Source organism: Tiliqua scincoides, chromosome 4 (assembly GCF_035046505.1).
Source record: "Tiliqua scincoides isolate rTilSci1 chromosome 4, rTilSci1.hap2, whole genome shotgun sequence".
NCBI lineage: Eukaryota > Metazoa > Chordata > Lepidosauria > Squamata > Scincidae > Tiliqua > Tiliqua scincoides.
Window position 1 is genome coordinate 221383731 of NC_089824.1, and position 18128 is coordinate 221401858.

General features: G+C 47.9%; 1 protein-coding gene across 1 annotated transcript; it reads left to right on the plus strand.

Moving 5' to 3' along the window:
* Window positions 1-716: 716 nt before the first annotated feature.
* Window positions 717-10821, plus strand: PSMF1 (proteasome inhibitor subunit 1). Its single transcript, XM_066624166.1, has 7 exons — window positions 717-879; window positions 1066-1218; window positions 2489-2571; window positions 6493-6684; window positions 6895-6948; window positions 8639-8797; window positions 10492-10821. Exons 1-7 carry the CDS (start codon window positions 751-753, stop codon window positions 10541-10543), a joined length of 822 nt encoding a protein of 273 aa, XP_066480263.1. The 5' UTR covers window positions 717-750; the 3' UTR covers window positions 10544-10821.
* Window positions 10822-18128: the final 7307 nt, after the last annotated feature.

Genomic DNA, 18128 nt, shown 5'->3' on the forward strand with positions numbered 1-18128 from the left:
TGGGCCTGGGTATAAATGACCCCTTTTAGGCTGCAAACCTATCCACCAATGGTCCTCACATATTTGGCACTGAGACCCACTTTTTAGAATGAGAATCTTGTCAGGACCCACCGGAAGTGATGTCATGACCAGAAGTGACATCATCAAGCAGGAAAATTTTTCACAATCCTAGGCTGCAATCCTACCTACACTTACTCAGGAGTAAGCCCCATTAACTATCATGTTAAAAGCATATATAAACTAGCCTGTTAAAAGTACAGATCTCCCCAAATACAGTCACATCCCATGGCAGCATCAAGTCTAATATATTAAAAATAAAATATTGAAAAGAATGAAGACCCACCTGAAATTAGCTCGCGACCCACCTAGTGGGTTCTGACCCACAGTTTGAGAAACACTGCTGTACATACTTTGGTGGAAGTAAGCCCCATTGCACACAATGGGACTTACTTCTGAGTAAACATGCATAAGATTATGCTCCTACACCCCCCCTAGGCCTGGCCCCCCTGAGAAAGCTCCCTGCACATGGTGATGGGGCAGCCACTCTATAGAGGCCTGGATGCTGCTGCGTTGCTCACTCTCCCGGCCTCCTTTGCGCTCGGAACCAAAGTGCGGGTCGCGTTCGCGGGCGGGGCCGTTCAAAGGACGGACCGCTACAGTTCTCCTTCGCGTCGGGCGGTTTCGCTTTCGCCGTGGAAGCGCGGTGCGCCCCCGATTTCCTTCCCCCCGGGATGTGCGTCTTGTAGGGATATGGCCGGCCTGGAGCTGCTCTACCGTTCGGTGGCGGCGGACATCGCCTGCCCGCAGGACGCGCTGCTCTGCTACCTGCACTGGAGGCTCATCACGCACCACTACCGCTGCCTGGGCGCGGGAGAGCAGGTGGGGCTGCGCCTCTGGCGCCGGGATGGCTCTGTTCCGGTGGCGTAGCTGGAGGGGGGCGGAGCACTCAGCCTGGCAGGGAGGTGGGCGAGCGGCCCCTCCCTCCGGAGCCGTTCCGGGGGGGGGGCAGAAGTGGTACAATCCAGCAAGAGCTTTGCCTTTCTCTTTTGTTGTGTCATTTCACAGACAGGCACCAATGAGAGGAAGTCGGAGATGTTGCCCTCTGGGTGGAACGCAGACAAAGACTTGTATACTCTCCGCTACAAGTCAAAGGATGACTCTCGTGAGCTGCTCTTGAAGGGAATCATGATGGATGGCAGCATGATCCTCAACGTCATGGTGAGGCCAGGTGCTGTGGGGTGTTGTCTTCCATATCTTGCAGTTGGGAGGCAGTTTCCCTCCTTGCGACCAGAGTGTATTTTGGGTATGGAGGCATGGTACAGTTGGGGAGGGAGAAGGGGTCAGGTGGCATAGTGCATATTTACTTTGGGCCCAGTCCTATCCAACTGTCTGGCACCAGTGCAGCCCCAAGGTAAGGGAACAACTGTTCCTTTACATTGAGGAGGCCTTCATGACTGTCCCCCCACCACAGGATGCAATGCTTGCCCCATTGGCACAGCTGCATCAATGCTGGAAAGTTGGATAGGATTGGGCCCTTAAAGAATTTATATCCCACCTTTTTCCACATAAGGGCAATTGAGGCTTCTTACAGAATTAAAAACAATAATAACAATTAAAAAACAACAAAACAAACCCCAAACCCCTTTATATTAGGCACTTTGTAAATAATTATATGAAGGAGGAAACAGCTGCAAATGGCTTCCCCACCCTCCTTGTGGTGTTATTAAAATGCCCAATATGGGTGCAGAAATTTTTTTAAGCCACAAGCCTGGGTCACCATGTGAGAGGAGGTAGAGGAAAAAATTGCAGAGCTTGGAGAGAATGAAAAAAGAGTTATGGGGCCCAACTTTCCAGCACTGATGCTGCCGTGCCAAGGGGCATGCGCTGCATTCTGTGGTGCAGAGGCAGTCACAGAAGCCTCTTCAAGGTATAGGAATGTTTGTTCCCTTACCTCTAGGCTGCACTGCGGCTGTGCATCTGGCATTCTGAAGTAGCTTACTTAACGTTTATAAACATTTAATGAGCCTTGCTCCTCCTCTCCCTTGCCTTCTCCTTTTTCCCTGTTTGGTTCAATTCTGTGTACATATGTGAACTAAGTCTTTCAGCTCAGGTAACCTCTCCAGTGACTGGAATCAAGCCTACAATATGGGCCTTGTTATGGAAGAGAGCCTTTGACCATGTGCCGAGAGCAGTGTCCCTCACCATCAAGTCACTACAGCCAGTATGGTCACCATGGGACCAAGGGAGCTTATTCCAGACTCAGGGCTGGCCCCAGACCTCTTGGCGGCTGAGGAAGCATGCCAAATGCTACCCCCGTGCCCTGGTGATACCCTCCTTCCATTGGAGGCAAGTGGAGGGGACAGAAATGGATGTGCCCTGCAGTTGGCCTCCTGTGGGCTAGCCCTGCTGACACTTGATTTAACACACTGCCACCCCTCCTTCTCCTTCATTCCCAAACTCGATGCTTTCTCTTTCCTCCTTGCTACAGGATCCCAAGTCACAGAAAGTGGCAGATCTGACCTTGAAAGTGACCAACTACGTAAATCCGGAGCACATGGCTGATTTTGACAAGTAACTGGTTCTTTTCCAACATCTTAGGCGTCCATCTAGTGAAGTGGCCTTGAAAATGGCACCTGTGGTGCTTCTGCAGCATAAGTTTCTGTAGGAGGTTTATGATTAGTTAGTTTCTATCGCACCCTTCAAGCAACTTCATCCCAAAGCAACTAACATAAGATATCAGCTAGAACACTGTTTCTTAATCAGTGGTACTAGTATCACCGGTGGTACTTGAGGTAGTGTCCAGTGGTACTCACAGGACCTCCAGGCCCCTGCCATTTGGCAGTGAGACCAGCAATGCAACATGACAAGCAGCAGTAGCAGACTCAACTCAGTAGGCAGAGCTCCAATGTGCACTTTTTACATGCTTGAAAAGCCTTTGTGTCCCCTGAGCCTCTTACCGGTGTTTGTCACATTGAATCTGACCTCCCAATCTGGACATTAGTGTTGATAACATCATCGCCAGTTACTTCTGGTGCTACTTCCAATAGGTAGAGGATGCAAACTGGTACAGCAGGGGGACAAATGTTGAGAAACGCTGACTTAGAACAATCAAATGCAATAGTATATTGTATGAAAACAGCATAAAAGCCTCTTAGCAGCAGCAATTTATAGTCAAATGAAATAACACATAAAAGCCAACGATCCTTAAGGTCAAGAAAAATGGTCTTTAAGTAGGTTCAGAGAAACCATCAATGAGAGCCAAGTGAGCCTCCCTGGCCAGTGTGTGCTGGAGTTGAGGTGCTGAGAAGACCCTGTCACAGGGTCATTGCCCATCTCTTCTCCAAAGATGGGGGACCTGTAGAAGGCTCTCAGGGGCAGATCTTATGAGTCAGGCTCATTCATGTTGGAAGAAGTTGTTCCTAAGGTATATGGGCCCCACGTCAGGGGAAAAACAGCCCTGCTGGATCAGAAAAGGAATAAGAAACACCTTTTGTTAATGGCTAGCCAGACCCTTCCAGGAAACCCACAAGCAGGGCATGAAAGCACCGCTACCCCCCCCCCCAGAACTGGTGTAGCAACTGTCCAAGGTCTCAGGCGGGTATCTTGCGCAGCACCTCCTGCTTTAGATCCTTTAACTGAAGATGTTGAGGACCTTCTGCATGCAGAGAAGCATTCTGCCCCCTCTTGAAGGTACTTGCCAGATCTGAACCCACTGCTTCGGGGCCTCAGGCTGCTCTCCGGGGCCATCTTCTAACACAGCAGTTTCCAAACTGGAGACCACTGTGCACCAGAAATGCCTTCTGTGGTGCCAACAGAGCTTACTGTTCACCAGGGAGCCTCTTGAGCCTCTGATTGCCCCCAATTTTCGTGCCAGCCACTCACATTTGCCTGGAAATCTGGGAGCAAAGTCTGCTGGGACAACAGAACCTATAAGCGGCTGGCCTGCACAAAGATTGGGGTTGATCAAAGGCATGATGAAGAGGCTCCTCAGTGGAATGATAAGCTCTGTTCACGCTGGGGAAGGATCGCAGCAGGAGCTGGATCCAGCCCATGGGTTGGTGTTTGGTGCCCACTGATCTAACATAAGAAAAGCCCTACTGAATCCTTCTGAAAGCTTATCTAGTCCAACTTCCTGTATCTTACAGTGGCCCAGCACACAAGACAACTACGTCCTGTTGCTACTCCCTTGCATCTGGCATCCATCTAGCTCAACCCTGCCTGGCTCTGTACAGACCTAGATAAACTTTACACAATAACTCTCCCCTGACTTGCAGCACAAGGTCCCTTTCACAGATGCTGCCAGGAACCTTCCATGTGCCAAACAGGTGCTGTGCTCAGAGCTGTAGCCCCTTCTACTGATGAAGCAGGTGTCTCATTCATTCAAAACCTTTATTCCTCCAGGTGTTCAGCAGAGCCTTTTCTGCTCCCCTTCCAAGCTTCTACAGTCCCACTTCAGCCACCTGTGACTTGACCTTCCCAAGTCACAGTTCTTGCCTGTCTCTGTAGGTTATCATCAAGGTTCTCTATTTGTGGAATTTAGAAAAGACAATGCAATTTCTGAGCTAAGGTGGATTTGCGCAGCCTGAATAAAGTATGCAGATGACGCAAATTTGCCTTGCTTTATTTTGCATAGTTTATTTTGATTTTGCTAGTCATGGAGGGAAGTAAGGACCCTGAAGTTCCCTGTTCTCTTGGTTGTGGAGGTTCAAGTTTCAGTCTGCAGCAGCATCTCCAGGCAGGGCTGAGAAAAGCCTGAAACTGTCTACACTGATTGGAGAGCCACTGCCAATCAGTGTAGACAAGGGACTGACTCGGGGTGAGACTGCTTCCCACATTCCTAATAAATCATACTTGGCCATGCTTCCAGCTGCAGGGATTTACCAGGCATGAACTGCACACCTCAGGACTTATTACTGATGACCATCCTTGAGGAGTAGATGCAGCAGCAGCAGAAAGGGCTCTGTCTCTTGGACTCCCCTGTCCCTAAATCTTCAGCAGCAGGAGGCCTCTACTGATGCCCCGAGAGACAGCAGGCAGGCAGACTGGAGACAGTGTTTCTTCAGGTATCCTGGCCCCAGACCGTAGATCTGAAAGTGGCTAGAACTGGTGGAATGAATGTGACCTAATAGGGGAGCTATACTAGTTGGCACACTGGGGCAAAAAATCAAAACTTTAGATATAGGCTGATGGGTTCTGAGCTGTCTGTGACAGATCAGGAGAGAGATCTTGGGGTGGTGGTGGACAGGTCGATGAAAGTGTCAACCCAATGTGCGGCGGCAGTGAAGAAGGCCAATTCTATGCTTGGGATCATTAGGAAGGGTATTGAGAACAAAACGGCTAGTATTATAATGCCGTTGTACAAATCTATGGTAAGGCCACACCTGGAGTATTGTGTCCAGTTCTGGTCGCCACATCTCAAGAAAGACATAGTGGAAATGAAAAAGGTGCAAAAGAGAATGACTAAGATGATTGCTGGGCTGGGGCACCTTCCTTATGAGGAAAGGCTACGGTGTTTGGGCCTCTTCAGCCTAGAAAAGAGGCGCCTCAGGGGGGACATGATTGAGACATACAAAATTATGCATGGGAAGGATAAAGTGGATAGAGAGATGCTCTTTACACTCTCACATAACACCAGAACCAGGGGACATCCACTAAAATTGAGTGTTGGGGGGTTACGACAGACAAAAGAAAATATTACTTTACTCAGCGTGTGGCTGATCTGTGGAACTCCTTGCCACAGGATGTGGTGACGGCATCTGGCCTGGATGCCTTTAAAAGGGGATTGGACAAGTTTCTGGAGGAAAAATCCATTACGGGTTACAAACCATGATGTGCATGTACAACCTCCTGATTTTCGAAATGGGCTATGTCAGAATGCCAGATGCAAGGGAGGGCACCAGGATGCAGGTCTCTTGTTGTCTGGTGTGCTCCCTGGGGCATTTGGTGGGCCGCAGTAAGATACAGGAAGCTGGACTAGATGGGCCTATGGCCTGATCCAGTGGGGCTGTTCTTATGTTCACAGTACCTCCAGCAGAGGCTCTGCTCTGTGTCCAGCCACCATAAGAAGTGTGGTTGGTAAAGATGTGGGAAGGTTGTGCCCCACAGATTGCAAAACTCCAAAATGTGCAGCCCTCTCCTTATTCTGGGCATTGTGTTGTTCTGTGATTAAGGTCAGAATAATATTTACACACACATACACACACACACACCAGTTTTGTATTGCAGCTGTTGTGCTTGTGACATCTGGTTTCATTTTTCCCCCTGTTGCTGCAGAACCTTCATCTGAGGTTGTTTTAAATCTTGAGTGTTGTAGTCTGTGTTGGTGGATTTCCTCTGGGACTGAAAGGTGGGGTTTAAATATCATTTAATACAGAACGGCCCCTTCCAACTCACTTTGGCAGCTGTCAAATGGCAATCACATGGGGCAGGATGGCCCAGAACTTCACAGGAAGTGATGTTCTAATGGCAGTTTCCCTGGCTGTCCCCGAACAGGGTGTACAAGAACACAGATGAGCTGCAGGCTCAGGTTGTCCAGCATATCATCTCTCCATTTGAAACAACCAAAGAACAGGTCAGCGCCAAGGAACCCAAACGAGAGAAGAACCCTTCCCCTCCCAATCCTCCAGATCATGACCCACTGTGGGTCTCACCTCGGCATCCTCATGGCAGCCGGCAGCCCAACTGGTGAGTCCCTTTCTTGCTAACAGATCCTGCTGTACAGTCTCCCAGCCTGATGGGACAGAGCAGAAGTACAGAACTTCTGTCCATGTGCTTGAGGCTACACTGGCCTTATTCTTGCTTCACACGTTCAGCGTCTGGACCCTGGCATGAAATTAAACCCCGCTGGGGCCTCCTCCTCCTCCTCTGTGTCAGTGAAAATGCTTTTTGTTTCAGGCCAGATCCCTTGGGACCTTTTGCTGTTGGTGGAGATGATCTGGACCCCTTTGGGTAAGTCAACCCTCTTGACCAGAGCAAATGATGGCCAAAATAATATTTGTGTAGGGTGCAGAGTGCTTTGTTGCACTCTGGCCACTGGCTTTTTGTTGGTTACTGATTTGTTGGGTGTTGTGTATTAAAACAAATAAAGTTGATGGGGATAGCACCAACCCTAGTGTTGCATTTAGGTTGTGCGTATGATATTGTAATTCTGTATGGTCTAGTACGGGAGGAGGTCCACCATGGGGCGACACAGTGAGCTCTCGTACCAGGTGACATAAGCCCTAGTGAAGCCTCCACTGAGTGGGCGCACAGAACAAATAACGGAAGTCACCAACTCTGCATATTAACAGTTCTTCCAGCCACTACGTTCTGATTTTCTGTTCACCACGGTCTTTGGGCTATGGGACTTTGCTGAATTTAAGCATTGAACATCATTCATCATTGTTGGCAACCTTCAGTCTCGAAAGACTATGGTATCGCACTCTGAAAAGTGGTTCTGGCACAGCATCTAGTGTGGCTGAAAAGGCCACTTTGGAAGTGACAATCCCTTCCACACTGGGAGCAAGTGCAGTCTGTCCCTGGTCTGTCTCCCTGGCTATGGGCCTTCCTTCTTTGCCTCTTTGCCTCAGACTGTTGGCCAAGTGTCTCTCCAAACTGGGAAAGGCCATGCTGCACAGCCTGCCTCCAAGCGGGCCGCTCAGAGGCCAGGGTTTCCCACCTGTTGAGGTCCACTCCTAAGGCCTTCAGATCTGAATCCCCAAAAGTTCCGTTCAGATGGCTGTGCTGGAACATTGTGTTTCAGTCAGTGGCCAGCCAGATGCCTCCAAAAGCAGAGCAAGACAACATTGTGCCAGCCCATGGTGATAATGCACATGGGTTTCCACAAGACAAACACAGAGAAACCCAAGCTGTAGGTGGAGTTTGCTGTCACTACAAGAAGGGCTTCCTGCCTGACACTACCTCTTCCTTAGCACTTCTCCATGCACGCGGAGGTGTGTACTAAAGTCTGAGTCAGGAGCACAGGAGGTTTCTGAAGTCATGCCAGAAGAATAGCCCTTCTAGCGGAAGAATGCCAGAAGAAGAGCCCTGCCTCTACTGTGTTGCACATGGCCCAGAACGTTCTGTTGCCTGGGTGGCAGTTTAGTTGGGCCTTTGCATGTGATGCTAGGGTGGAAAGTCTTGGTTCAGTGTTGCCTTCTATGTGCAAAGCATGGTTTCCGTCTGGTTCAGTTCTTGTCACCTCTAAGAAGGATTGCCAGAAGTCAGGTGAGGAAAGGCTCCTGAGTGAGGCAGGGAGAGATGCTGCCAGTCCTGGGCTACGTGGATCCGTAGTCTGGATCGGATTGAGGCGGCTTAGTGTTCATTCAAAAACCTGCCAGCCATTGGCATCGGGGCCAGATGCCAGTCCAAGAAACTTGGGGTGAAATGTGTGCATTGAGGTCTCCCTCTGTGTCATTTTGGGTCACTTGTTCTGCTTTCGAGGTCCAGATTTTTGAAGTGCATGTTTTTGGATGACTGCTGTGCCTGCAGTGAAATGCTGCTGCTTTGCCCATCAGCCTATTTGTGCTGAAGTGTGAATTCGCTGCCAGGTGGGTGCCATGCTCGGGTAACCCACGTCTTCACTAACCAGGGTGAACCAGAGTCTGAATACAGATGTGCTTCCTTTTACCTGTCTGTTCTAACATCTTCTTCTGCTCAGGCACCGAAGAGGGGGAATGATCTCTGATCCACTTCGATCAGGATTCCCAAACCCCATCATTGACCCATCAGCAGGACTCCCCAGCAGGCTTCCTCCAGGCTCTGTTCCTCCTGGCGCCAGATTTGACCCATTTGGACCCCCCGGCGCCAGCCGTGGTCGGTGAGTATTGGAGTCATAAGCTTGGAGTTTGGATTGTCTAACTGTGGCATTCAGGGTGGAAGGAGGGGTTAACTTGGATGAGCTTCTGCTGGTAGGGGGCACCAGGTGAATAAAGTTGCCATCCTATTCATGCACTACACCAGTGATTTTGAACCTTTTTCGTCTTGCGGCACACTGACAAGGCACTAAAATTGTCAAGGCACACCATCAGGTTTTTGACCATTAACAAGGCACACCATGCTGCCAGTGGGGGCCTCACATCCCTATTGGCCCTACTAATAAATGACCTTCCCCCAAATTCCTGTGGCACACCTGTGGACCACTCGCGGCACACCAGTGTGTCACGGCACAGTGGTAGAAAATGGCTGCACTACACAGTGTAATTATTGGGATCCGCAGACTCTACTCTTGCAAATTCAGTCTGCTTTGAAGTGTTGCATCTCCTGCCCATGTCACCCCTCCCCAAGCAAACTGTGAAAGGACTGTGTATTGTGACTGAGATGCATGGAATTTCGCTTTCCATCCATTCCTGCTTTCTTTAATTCTGAATCTCCTTCTCAAGTCACACTTGCGGAAGGGAGTGGTCTGTGCAACAGCTACATTGTCACTGTATTTGGGAGGTCAGACAACCAGGGATGGAGTCATTCTGTTCTGGGAAAGTCTGAACACCGTCATTAATCCCATCTGCGGCTGAATGTGGAGGTGAAGAGATGAGCAGTCATTAATGCCATCCACCAAAGAGTTCCTTAATTAGCTTATGACCGTGGGCACAGTCACCCGGACCCAGTTTTGTTCTGGCCTGCATTACCCTTAGCGGGGGACCTGCTTGGAATTTGGCTGTTAACTGGGCAAAGTGTCACTTTCTGAATTGACAGTCCCCTTGTATTTAGCAGGGCAGCGAAGCAACCGTCCCTCCTTACCCTAGCAGAACATCTTTTTCAGTGACCCTTTGCTGGTGTCTCTTTTGTTTGTTGTTGTTGTTGTTGTTGTTGTTTTTAAGATGTGGGCCTTTGGGGTCAGAAACCTATTTGTTTGTTCTTTGCTGTGTGAGCAGCTTTGAACTTTTTTTGTGTTTTGGAGAGTTCTTACTATGGAGCCTGTGTTAGACTTTCAGCACTCAAGGGCTCCATGAAAAAGTGCTCATGGATATGAAGCTCCTATTGCGGTCATTGGGGTGGGGTACACAGTAAGGCCTCCCTATGGCAGTCACCTGCTAAGCAGTTGCTGGGCTGGGCTGGCACTAACCTTCTTCATTACAAGCCAGGCCCGTAATTTGGAGGTGGTTTGGACTGGGAGCATGAGGAGGTTCCAGATCGTGGAAGTTTGTTTCGGACACACACATCCCAGTCCTGGACTTCGGTGCCATCACATGACCTCCCTTTGCTATTCTCCTTTCCCACTACTGCCGCTTGTGATTTTGTATTCTTTCTTCTTTTGTGACTAGAAATAACAGCAAAACAATACTGTAATTAGAACAAAACAAAAAGAAAGGAAGGGAAGGGGAAAATGCATAATGTGCAAGATAAACCTCCACACGTGCATTGCAATCTATAAAATAGATATGAATAAGCAGTTCTTACATAAATCTCCAAAACAGGCCTCCAGATATTTATTTAGTATTTATCTGTTGTTTAGACTGGAAGACTAACTTTTCTCTTGAGACTGATCTTCAGTTTTCTCGGTTCCCTTTTCAGGCCAAACCCCGACCATCTTCCTCCTCCAGACTACGATGATATGTTTATGTGAGAGCTGCCAAAATTAACCACTTGGACTCTTGGGGAATCTGCGCTTCTGTCTTGCCCAAGGTGTTTGGGGTACAAGTTTCAGGGGGCTTCACCGAGGTGATTTTCTTTCTGACTGCGCCAACTAGCATTATTTTCTTGGTAAATAAACCAAGAGGAAGCAGTGTGTATGCATCTGAATTCCTCTCTCACCCCCCCTTTTTTCTGCAACACATTATTTTGGCTCCCCCAGTAGTTTGAAACTGTTGACACTTATTAAACAAGACAACCGTGCTCTTAAAACCCACTGGTGTGTTATTTCCAAAGGATATGATGGCCTGATAGCAGAATCATTAGCACTGCTCTGAGTTTGTGTTTGCAGTGGTGTCGGGGAACCTGGTGGCTTCGTGCCACATTCCCTTGTTCCCTTTGCGCAGTCAGCTGATGTGTGGAGGGAGAAGCCGAACTCTTGGTTATGCTCCCCAGTGTCGACACATTCAGCTTTACACACTTGAGGACCCCCCATGTCCATGCAGCTACCTTGATGTAGGGTTCCATTAGTGGAGAAAGTTGGTAAACCGCAAGCACTGGCCTCCCCCTTCCTTGCCACTCAAAGGATTGCCCCACCTTCTCCTGTAAGTGCTGCCCTCTGTGTTGTCAGCTGTGGCCAGAGCTTCAGAGCCAGCAGTCTTGGACAGGTGTGAATGAGTGGCAGCTGGGCGTCCCAGCAGTCCTCCTCTTCCTGGATGGCGCCTTTGGTTGGCATGAAGCCACCGGTGAGGCTGCTGAAGTGGAAGCCCAGGTGGCAGGCAGGTGGAATTGGGGAAATGTCTGAGCCTACTTGCTGTGACGGTTGAGTGGCAGCCGTGACAAGCAGGCTGCCAGCTGCTGCTCAGTGCCACTGCAGACATTTCATGTGCATTGGTGTGCGGCCTTTGAGATTTTAAAGCTTGCATTGGGTCAGTTGGTGTGCCTTGGAAATGGCAACAGTGATGAACCTCGGCCAACTTTGTTGCAAGGAAAGTTACCTCTTTTCTCATTGACTCGGCTCCTGTGCCTTTTTTAACCACAGCTCAATGCGCAGAAATTAGCAGGTAAGCTTTTCCCATCCATTGATCTCCATGTCAAGAAGCACTTTGCCTGCTAAATTTCTATGCCTCAGACTGCTGTTGAAGGAACAGGTGGCTAAAAATCAGCTGGACACCCTGTGTGCAAGGTCAGGTGCCCGCAGCCGCCTCCTCTTTTCTCCACCTGCACCCCTTCTTTTTAATTGCAAAGGGGCTGTTACTCCTATTTCTTGCAACCATTTGTCTTTCTCCAGGGAGTAGTTAAAGCCCATAGAGTTGCTGGGCAATTGCAAGAAGGGCTGCTAACCACTTCATTGTTCACCTAGTGAACAGTAGGCTGCTACCCAAGGCTGCTTAGTGACTGCAGACAAGTTTCATTCTCCCCCATATCCATCAAGATGCAAGTGGAGGCACTTCTTCAGCCATTAGTACTGTATGACTTACTCTAAAGAGGAAGTCAATCTGCAGAGCAGTATTGTGTGAACTCTCCTTCAATCTGTCGAGCCAGCACTGGTGTTGTCTGGCTTATTTGTGGGATTGCTCAGTGCACACAGCTGGAAAATGTATGTGCACAGTCTGGGAGCCACTTCACACTATGACACATTGATTATGTGGGCCTTGCAGTTGGTCACATACCTGCAGTGAGCAGTGTTCCCTTCTGGAGTCGACTGGTCCCTGCTACTCAAGCTATCCTGCAGTGCCCAAGATGTACTGCTGGGAGAGGCTACGAATAACCCTGTTCGGCCTGGCAATTTTGTTTGCATTTTTTTCTTTTATTTTGCTACAAGGCTGGTAGCCACTGCCGGATTAAATTTGTGTGTTGTGGATTTGTGTTTCTGGTGTTGTCTTGATGCATGGTGCTTAGAAATTCTCTGTGGCTTACATCAGTACTGGGGCTTTTCACATCACTTTGACATGTGATGTCAGCATGTGCTTGGAAGACCAACCGTCATGGTGGAAGGGAAAAGGTTTCATGAATTGGTTGTGTGGGGTTTCAGAACCCATATCAGATGCTGTAAAATTAACAAAAGGACTAAACTGAGAGTATTTGTGTTCTGTTCATTTCAACATTGTGTATTTCACTGGCTTTGGAGATTCCCTAATTACTGCATTTCCAAGCACCCAAGAACCAAAACAGAAACAAAAAAAACTCAGATGGCACTGTAGTAGGGGTTGTGGCTGCCCTCTTTTGGAATGCTGTAAGATGAAATAAGACTTGGGATTGTTGTAATAAACCATCTCTATTAAAAGTTTATCCCCCGTTTTTTATAAAGCTTCAGGTCTTCCAAACAGTGCAAATGAAAAAGCCTGGTTTGTTCATTGAAAATTTCTCTATAATCCACTTCAACACTTAGACCAGATCTTAACCCACCCCCCACCCCACTGAGCAGCTTGGCATTACACCAGGCTGCTCAAATTTATGCCAGTGCTTTTGCTGGTGCAAATCCAAGAAGCCCCATTGAGATGGCTGGAGCATTACTTGGCATAAGGGGACGTAAGTCCCCCTACTCGGAGTTGCTCTCCTTCCGCCTTCAAACCTGCATTGGATACAGCGCAGGTCGACCTAACTGCCTGTTCCAGCACAGGTTAGATTCAGTTGCCCTTGTTCACGCTGAGGTCCTCTCACCATTTCACAGATGAAAATAGTAAAGCACAGAAGTGCACTCTAAGCACTCAAGTGTGGGTTTGTGAAAAGTATAACCATGTTTGGGGAAGGATGTGCTTCTGAGTTGAACTAGGATCATGTGCTGAACTTATGTGATTATGTGTTGAACTAGGCAAATGTGAAATAAGCATTCAGTTAATCATAATTCCCTTCCCCAGCCTGATCAGCATTACACAGCTGCTTGGATTTGTGCCCACAAATTCAGGGGCGCAGAACCAAAGAAGCCCATAGGGCGGGCTGGCCCTATGGGTTAGGGAACATAAAACCCCTTACTCCAAGTTGCACCCAAACCTGCTCCTACCCTGTGCTGGTTCTGGTAAAATGGATCAGTATTCCAAACAGCTGGCAAACTTCCAAAAATATTGTGCAGTTTTCTTTAGACGGAGCCTGTTCCTTTGCCTGAGAGGCTTTTCTTGCCACAGCAATTCGCACTTGGTTTTCTCAGGGTGTCTCCTAGGATTGGGCCATGAATTGGCTAATTAGTTTAAAATAAATTTAGTATTTTACCAAAGCCTTGGTATAGGTGTCATTTGAGATAGCTGTGGAATAATTAAACAACCAATATCCTTATTTTCAGCCTCTTCTTTGAACTGTAAGACCTGCCAATTGATTTAACTTAGTGATTTTCAATCTTTTTTTGTCTCTTGGCATTCTGACAAGGTACTAAAATTGTCAAGGCCCACCATCTGTTTTTGGACAACTGATAAGGTAGACCATGCTGTCGGAGGGGGGCTCACATTCCCCAATGGTCCTACTAAATGACCCTGCCTCAAACTCCCGCAGCACACCTGCAAACCATTTTGTGTCTAGATATTCACATACATGCCCCAGGCAGATTTCTCAACTGGCCTCCTGTTGAGCCTGGTGCTTCCTCTTGCCACACTTGTAGCCCTCCTTCAGTAAAGCCCCATGAGTACTGGGGAGGAAGCAGGGGAGAACCTACTAGTAGTGATTGAGTGGAAAAAGTGATGTGCTGTTTGTGTCACTTGCATGTCCTTAAGACCACCCATTGCATAGAAAATCCCCATTTCAGAGGGGATCCTTCCCCTCAAATGCTCCCAGTGCTATTTGTTGCAGCAAACAGATGTGTCTTTGGCTTCAGGACCTGCAACTTAGGCAGAGGGACTGCTGGCCAGTGGGAGAGTCCCTGCTTTGCCTATGGAGTCTGCCAGTAGATTCATGTCCCTGACAGCATCTCCAGATTGGGCTGAGAAAGCAAGACTAGGTGGCCCAATGGTCTGGCCAAGTACAAAGTAGCTTCCTAAAGAGGCTTTTCTTCAGAGGCAAATAAAAGAATGCAGAAATGTGTTATCACATGGTCAACTTTAATTCAACAGAGGAACACAGTGAAAAATGATTATTGACAAATACACCATTTAGTGACACATTTGCTAAAATCTCCTCCCTACTGTTGGTCTTTGCTATTAAAATGAGTGTACATCATCAGAGGGACACAGACAGGTTGCTCCTTGGGGGAACTGCTGTAGAAGCACCAAACATTTGACTGTCCAGCAGACATGTTGAGAAGGAGTGAGACTCTTACAAATGCTGCAAATGTTTCTGTTTCCTGTAATTGGCAAGAGAGATCTTCTGTCTCTTTTTGAAATAACCCAGGCCACAGAAGTAATTTCTCCCTCCTTGAGGAGTTGGGGGGGCACAGTTTATAAGGCAGAGGCAATGCTGGCCCTTTGGCCAACCAGGAATCTCATCCTCCTGCTATTACCCAAGCACAGCTTCTGGGGTCTTGAGGGAAGACCCACAGCTCAGTGGCAGAGCACCTGTGTAGCACACAGAAGGCTGCAGGTTCAACCCTACCACCTTCTGTGAAAAGAGAGAGCAGCCTCTTCCCCAGACAGAGGAGCTATACAAGGGTGAGAATTAGCAGCCCTGGACTAGGAAGGTCCAAGGTCAGTGGCAAAGAAACTAGAGTTAGCAGATGAACTAGAGAAGGAAGAAGGTGCGAGAAATGAGTCGGAGGGGCATCGACTGTTGCATTGGAATGAAGCTCTAGGGAAGCTCAATCATTGCTCAGTTCTTTTCTATGTATCAGTGGGGACTTGACGTGGGCTAAGTGAACCACAGTCATAACTGCAACATAACTGTACAATCATAACACACAATCACAACTGCAGCAACTGGAGGAAGTCCAGCAGGATGGAAATGTCTGAAAGGAAAGCTTGGCTTAGTCAGTTTCCCAAGGGGACTCTCTTCTTACCCTTCTTTTGAGGTCTCCTGACTGACAGCATAAGGCACAGCTCTTTGTTTTAGTTTATGGTAAAGGCCTTGGGCAATCACTGCCACTTGCACAGACACAGTTCCTTTATTGACTGGGGGTTCAAGAAGGACCCTGCCATTAGACTCATGCATAGTCTGTAGCAGGTGAAATCAGAGGCTTGATTCTCACCCATAACTGAGCTGTACCAATTCACACTGCAAGTGAGGGCTCACACGATGTAATTCTCCTCCATACCACAAATCGCCATGTGTTTAGAAAACTAGCTTGTCAGGAAGAAACCTAGGCTGGAGTCTTCTTTCAGCTGTATGTTTTTCCCCCTCCATCCAATTCACATCCAGAAAAGGAGGTTGTACGGGTTAGCTTCTGTCCCTTAGCAGGTTCTCAAAGACATGCTTCCTTGGGTGCCAACATGGGCAGACATGTCTGACTTTTCATGTCCTTGGACTTGCACAGTTCCCTACACGTGCTGACAGTTTTCACCACTTTTCCCATTCACTCACATCCGGTGGCGTAGCTAGAGGGGGTGCAAAGCACTTTGCAGGTGCCTGAATGCACTGTACAAGCCACCCCTCCCCTTCAGAGCCATTCCAGGCAGTGGGAGCAAAACAGAGGCTGCATACACATCAATTATACTTGCTCCTGTTTAGGAGGAAACCATTTAGAGGTGGGAACATGTCCTCACTACACATTTAAGCAGTTTAACTGTCATGGTTAAAGGAGTCCCCTGGTCATTGCAATTCTGGTGTTTGGTATTAGGGTGTCTGCACCAAGAGTTCTCAGTGCTCACAAAATTAACCTTCAGTTTCCAGAGTTTCCTGGATAATTAGGAGGCTATGGAAATAAACCCACTCAAAGACCTGCTTCCATTTATAGTGTAGATGTAGTCTAACTATATGCTGCAAAAATTACTCCAACCTTCCTTCTTCAACAAGCAGCCATATTTCCGACATGCCTGTCTGTTATGCAAGTTTCCCATAAAACTCAGGTTTTTCCCAGTTCTGGCATAACACTGCCTTCCAGGGAAGGCACTAGTAGTACTAACCACTATGGGAAAACAATACATTTCAAAAATCTACATCAATCAAATAAAAGTTCTGGCAGCTTTCCACTTCTGCAACTTCTGTTCCAGTGCCTCACCTCCCCAAGTATCTACAGGTATTTCCTTGGGAGAAAGGTCACTTCAGAAGGCACGCTGCATCTCCCATTGAAATTCACAGCAATGCTTCCCAAGCCCCACAAAGGGGACCAAAAAGCAAAAGAGGATGTAGGAATGACCTTCCTGGATTGGATCAAGTGTCTCGCCAGCCCAGCATCCTCTTTCCAAGAGCAACCAGCCAGCTGCCTTTAGGAAGCCCTTGCATTCTTCAATTCCCACCAAGAAGCAAGACATGAGAGGAAGACCATCCACTGGTTTGTGTCTCCAGCTTCTGGAGGGTTCTAGGGAGCTATTCTGGCTAACAGACATACTAAATAGATCTGGCCCCCATCAAATTCTTTTCTAGCAGCCATCTAACTCAGCCCAGTGGCCATCAATGCATCTTTTCTGGCAAGGAATTCCATAAGGAAGTTATGCCTTGTGCAAAGAAACACTTCCCTTTAGCCTGAACCCACTGCCTGCACATGAGTGACCCCCCCCCCAACAAGCCACTTTTATATGAGGAGAAATGAATGGTGATATCTGATGCACGTTTACTCAGAAGCCCCACTCTGGTCAACAGGGCTTATGCCCAGGAAAGTGTGCATAGGACTGTAGCCAAAATTCCTTCTCTCTAACCACATTGTTCAGTATTTTACACACAAACGCGCACACATCTTCTCTTTTGGGGAGGTTCCTGTACCGTGTGGTCATGTAGAAGAAGAGATTTTGGCAGGTGCAGCAACTTCTACTCTGCTTCTAAAGCTGCAGGAGGACTTCTTATGTTGCATCTGTTCATCCCACCTTCCCATCAAGTTTTTTGATTTTTACTTTTCCCCTGCAATTAATTTCTGTTACATTCCCATATACGTGCTTTATGCTTTATATTGTTACATTCCCATGCTGTCTGGTGCCCTGTATCCCCCTCCCCCCCACACACAAGAATAAAACCTTGCCATGCTATCTAGCTAATCTATCTCATCTACCTTAACTCTACAATCCTTGAAGTGCCATTGTCTTGAGGGTCAATCCACTTTATTTCCAGATCACCAGGAAAATCATTGTCCAGTTACGATTTGCCACAACACTCTGCCTTGCATTCATGAAACACAGGATACTGCAACTGCCATAATCACTTGCACAGCATATCACTCCAGTGTGTGTGTCCTGTTTCCATACCAGGATAATTGGCGGGCTCTTCCCCCCACTCTTCATGGGGTGAATGGCACCAAAATCAACTGACCACATCACACACTACTGGGATCAAGTGAAACTGTCAATATCTAAAATTTCTGGCAAGATCTTTATTCCTTCCAGTTCATACAGTGAAAATTACTTCTGAACAGGCTCCCAAGAAATGCTAGCTGGTATTGACACCGAGAGAGGCTCAACAGGTCAGTGGGTCACATTCCCAAGACTTCTGCACTCCATGAAATAGACTGGGCAGAACTGTCCTGCTGACAGTTTCATATCAAAAATGAAACAGACCTTCCCAAATGAATGAAC

Coding starts and splice junctions, on each gene's coding strand:
- PSMF1 (XM_066624166.1), top strand. CDS start 751: ATGGCCGGCCTGGAGCTGCTCTACCGTTCGGTGGCGGCGGACATCGCC. Junction 2,572..6,492: donor CACATGGCTGATTTTGACAA/GTAACTGGTTCT, acceptor GTCCCCGAACAG/GGTGTACAAGAACACAGATG. Junction 6,685..6,894: donor GGCAGCCGGCAGCCCAACTG/GTGAGTCCCTTT, acceptor TTTTTGTTTCAG/GCCAGATCCCTTGGGACCTT.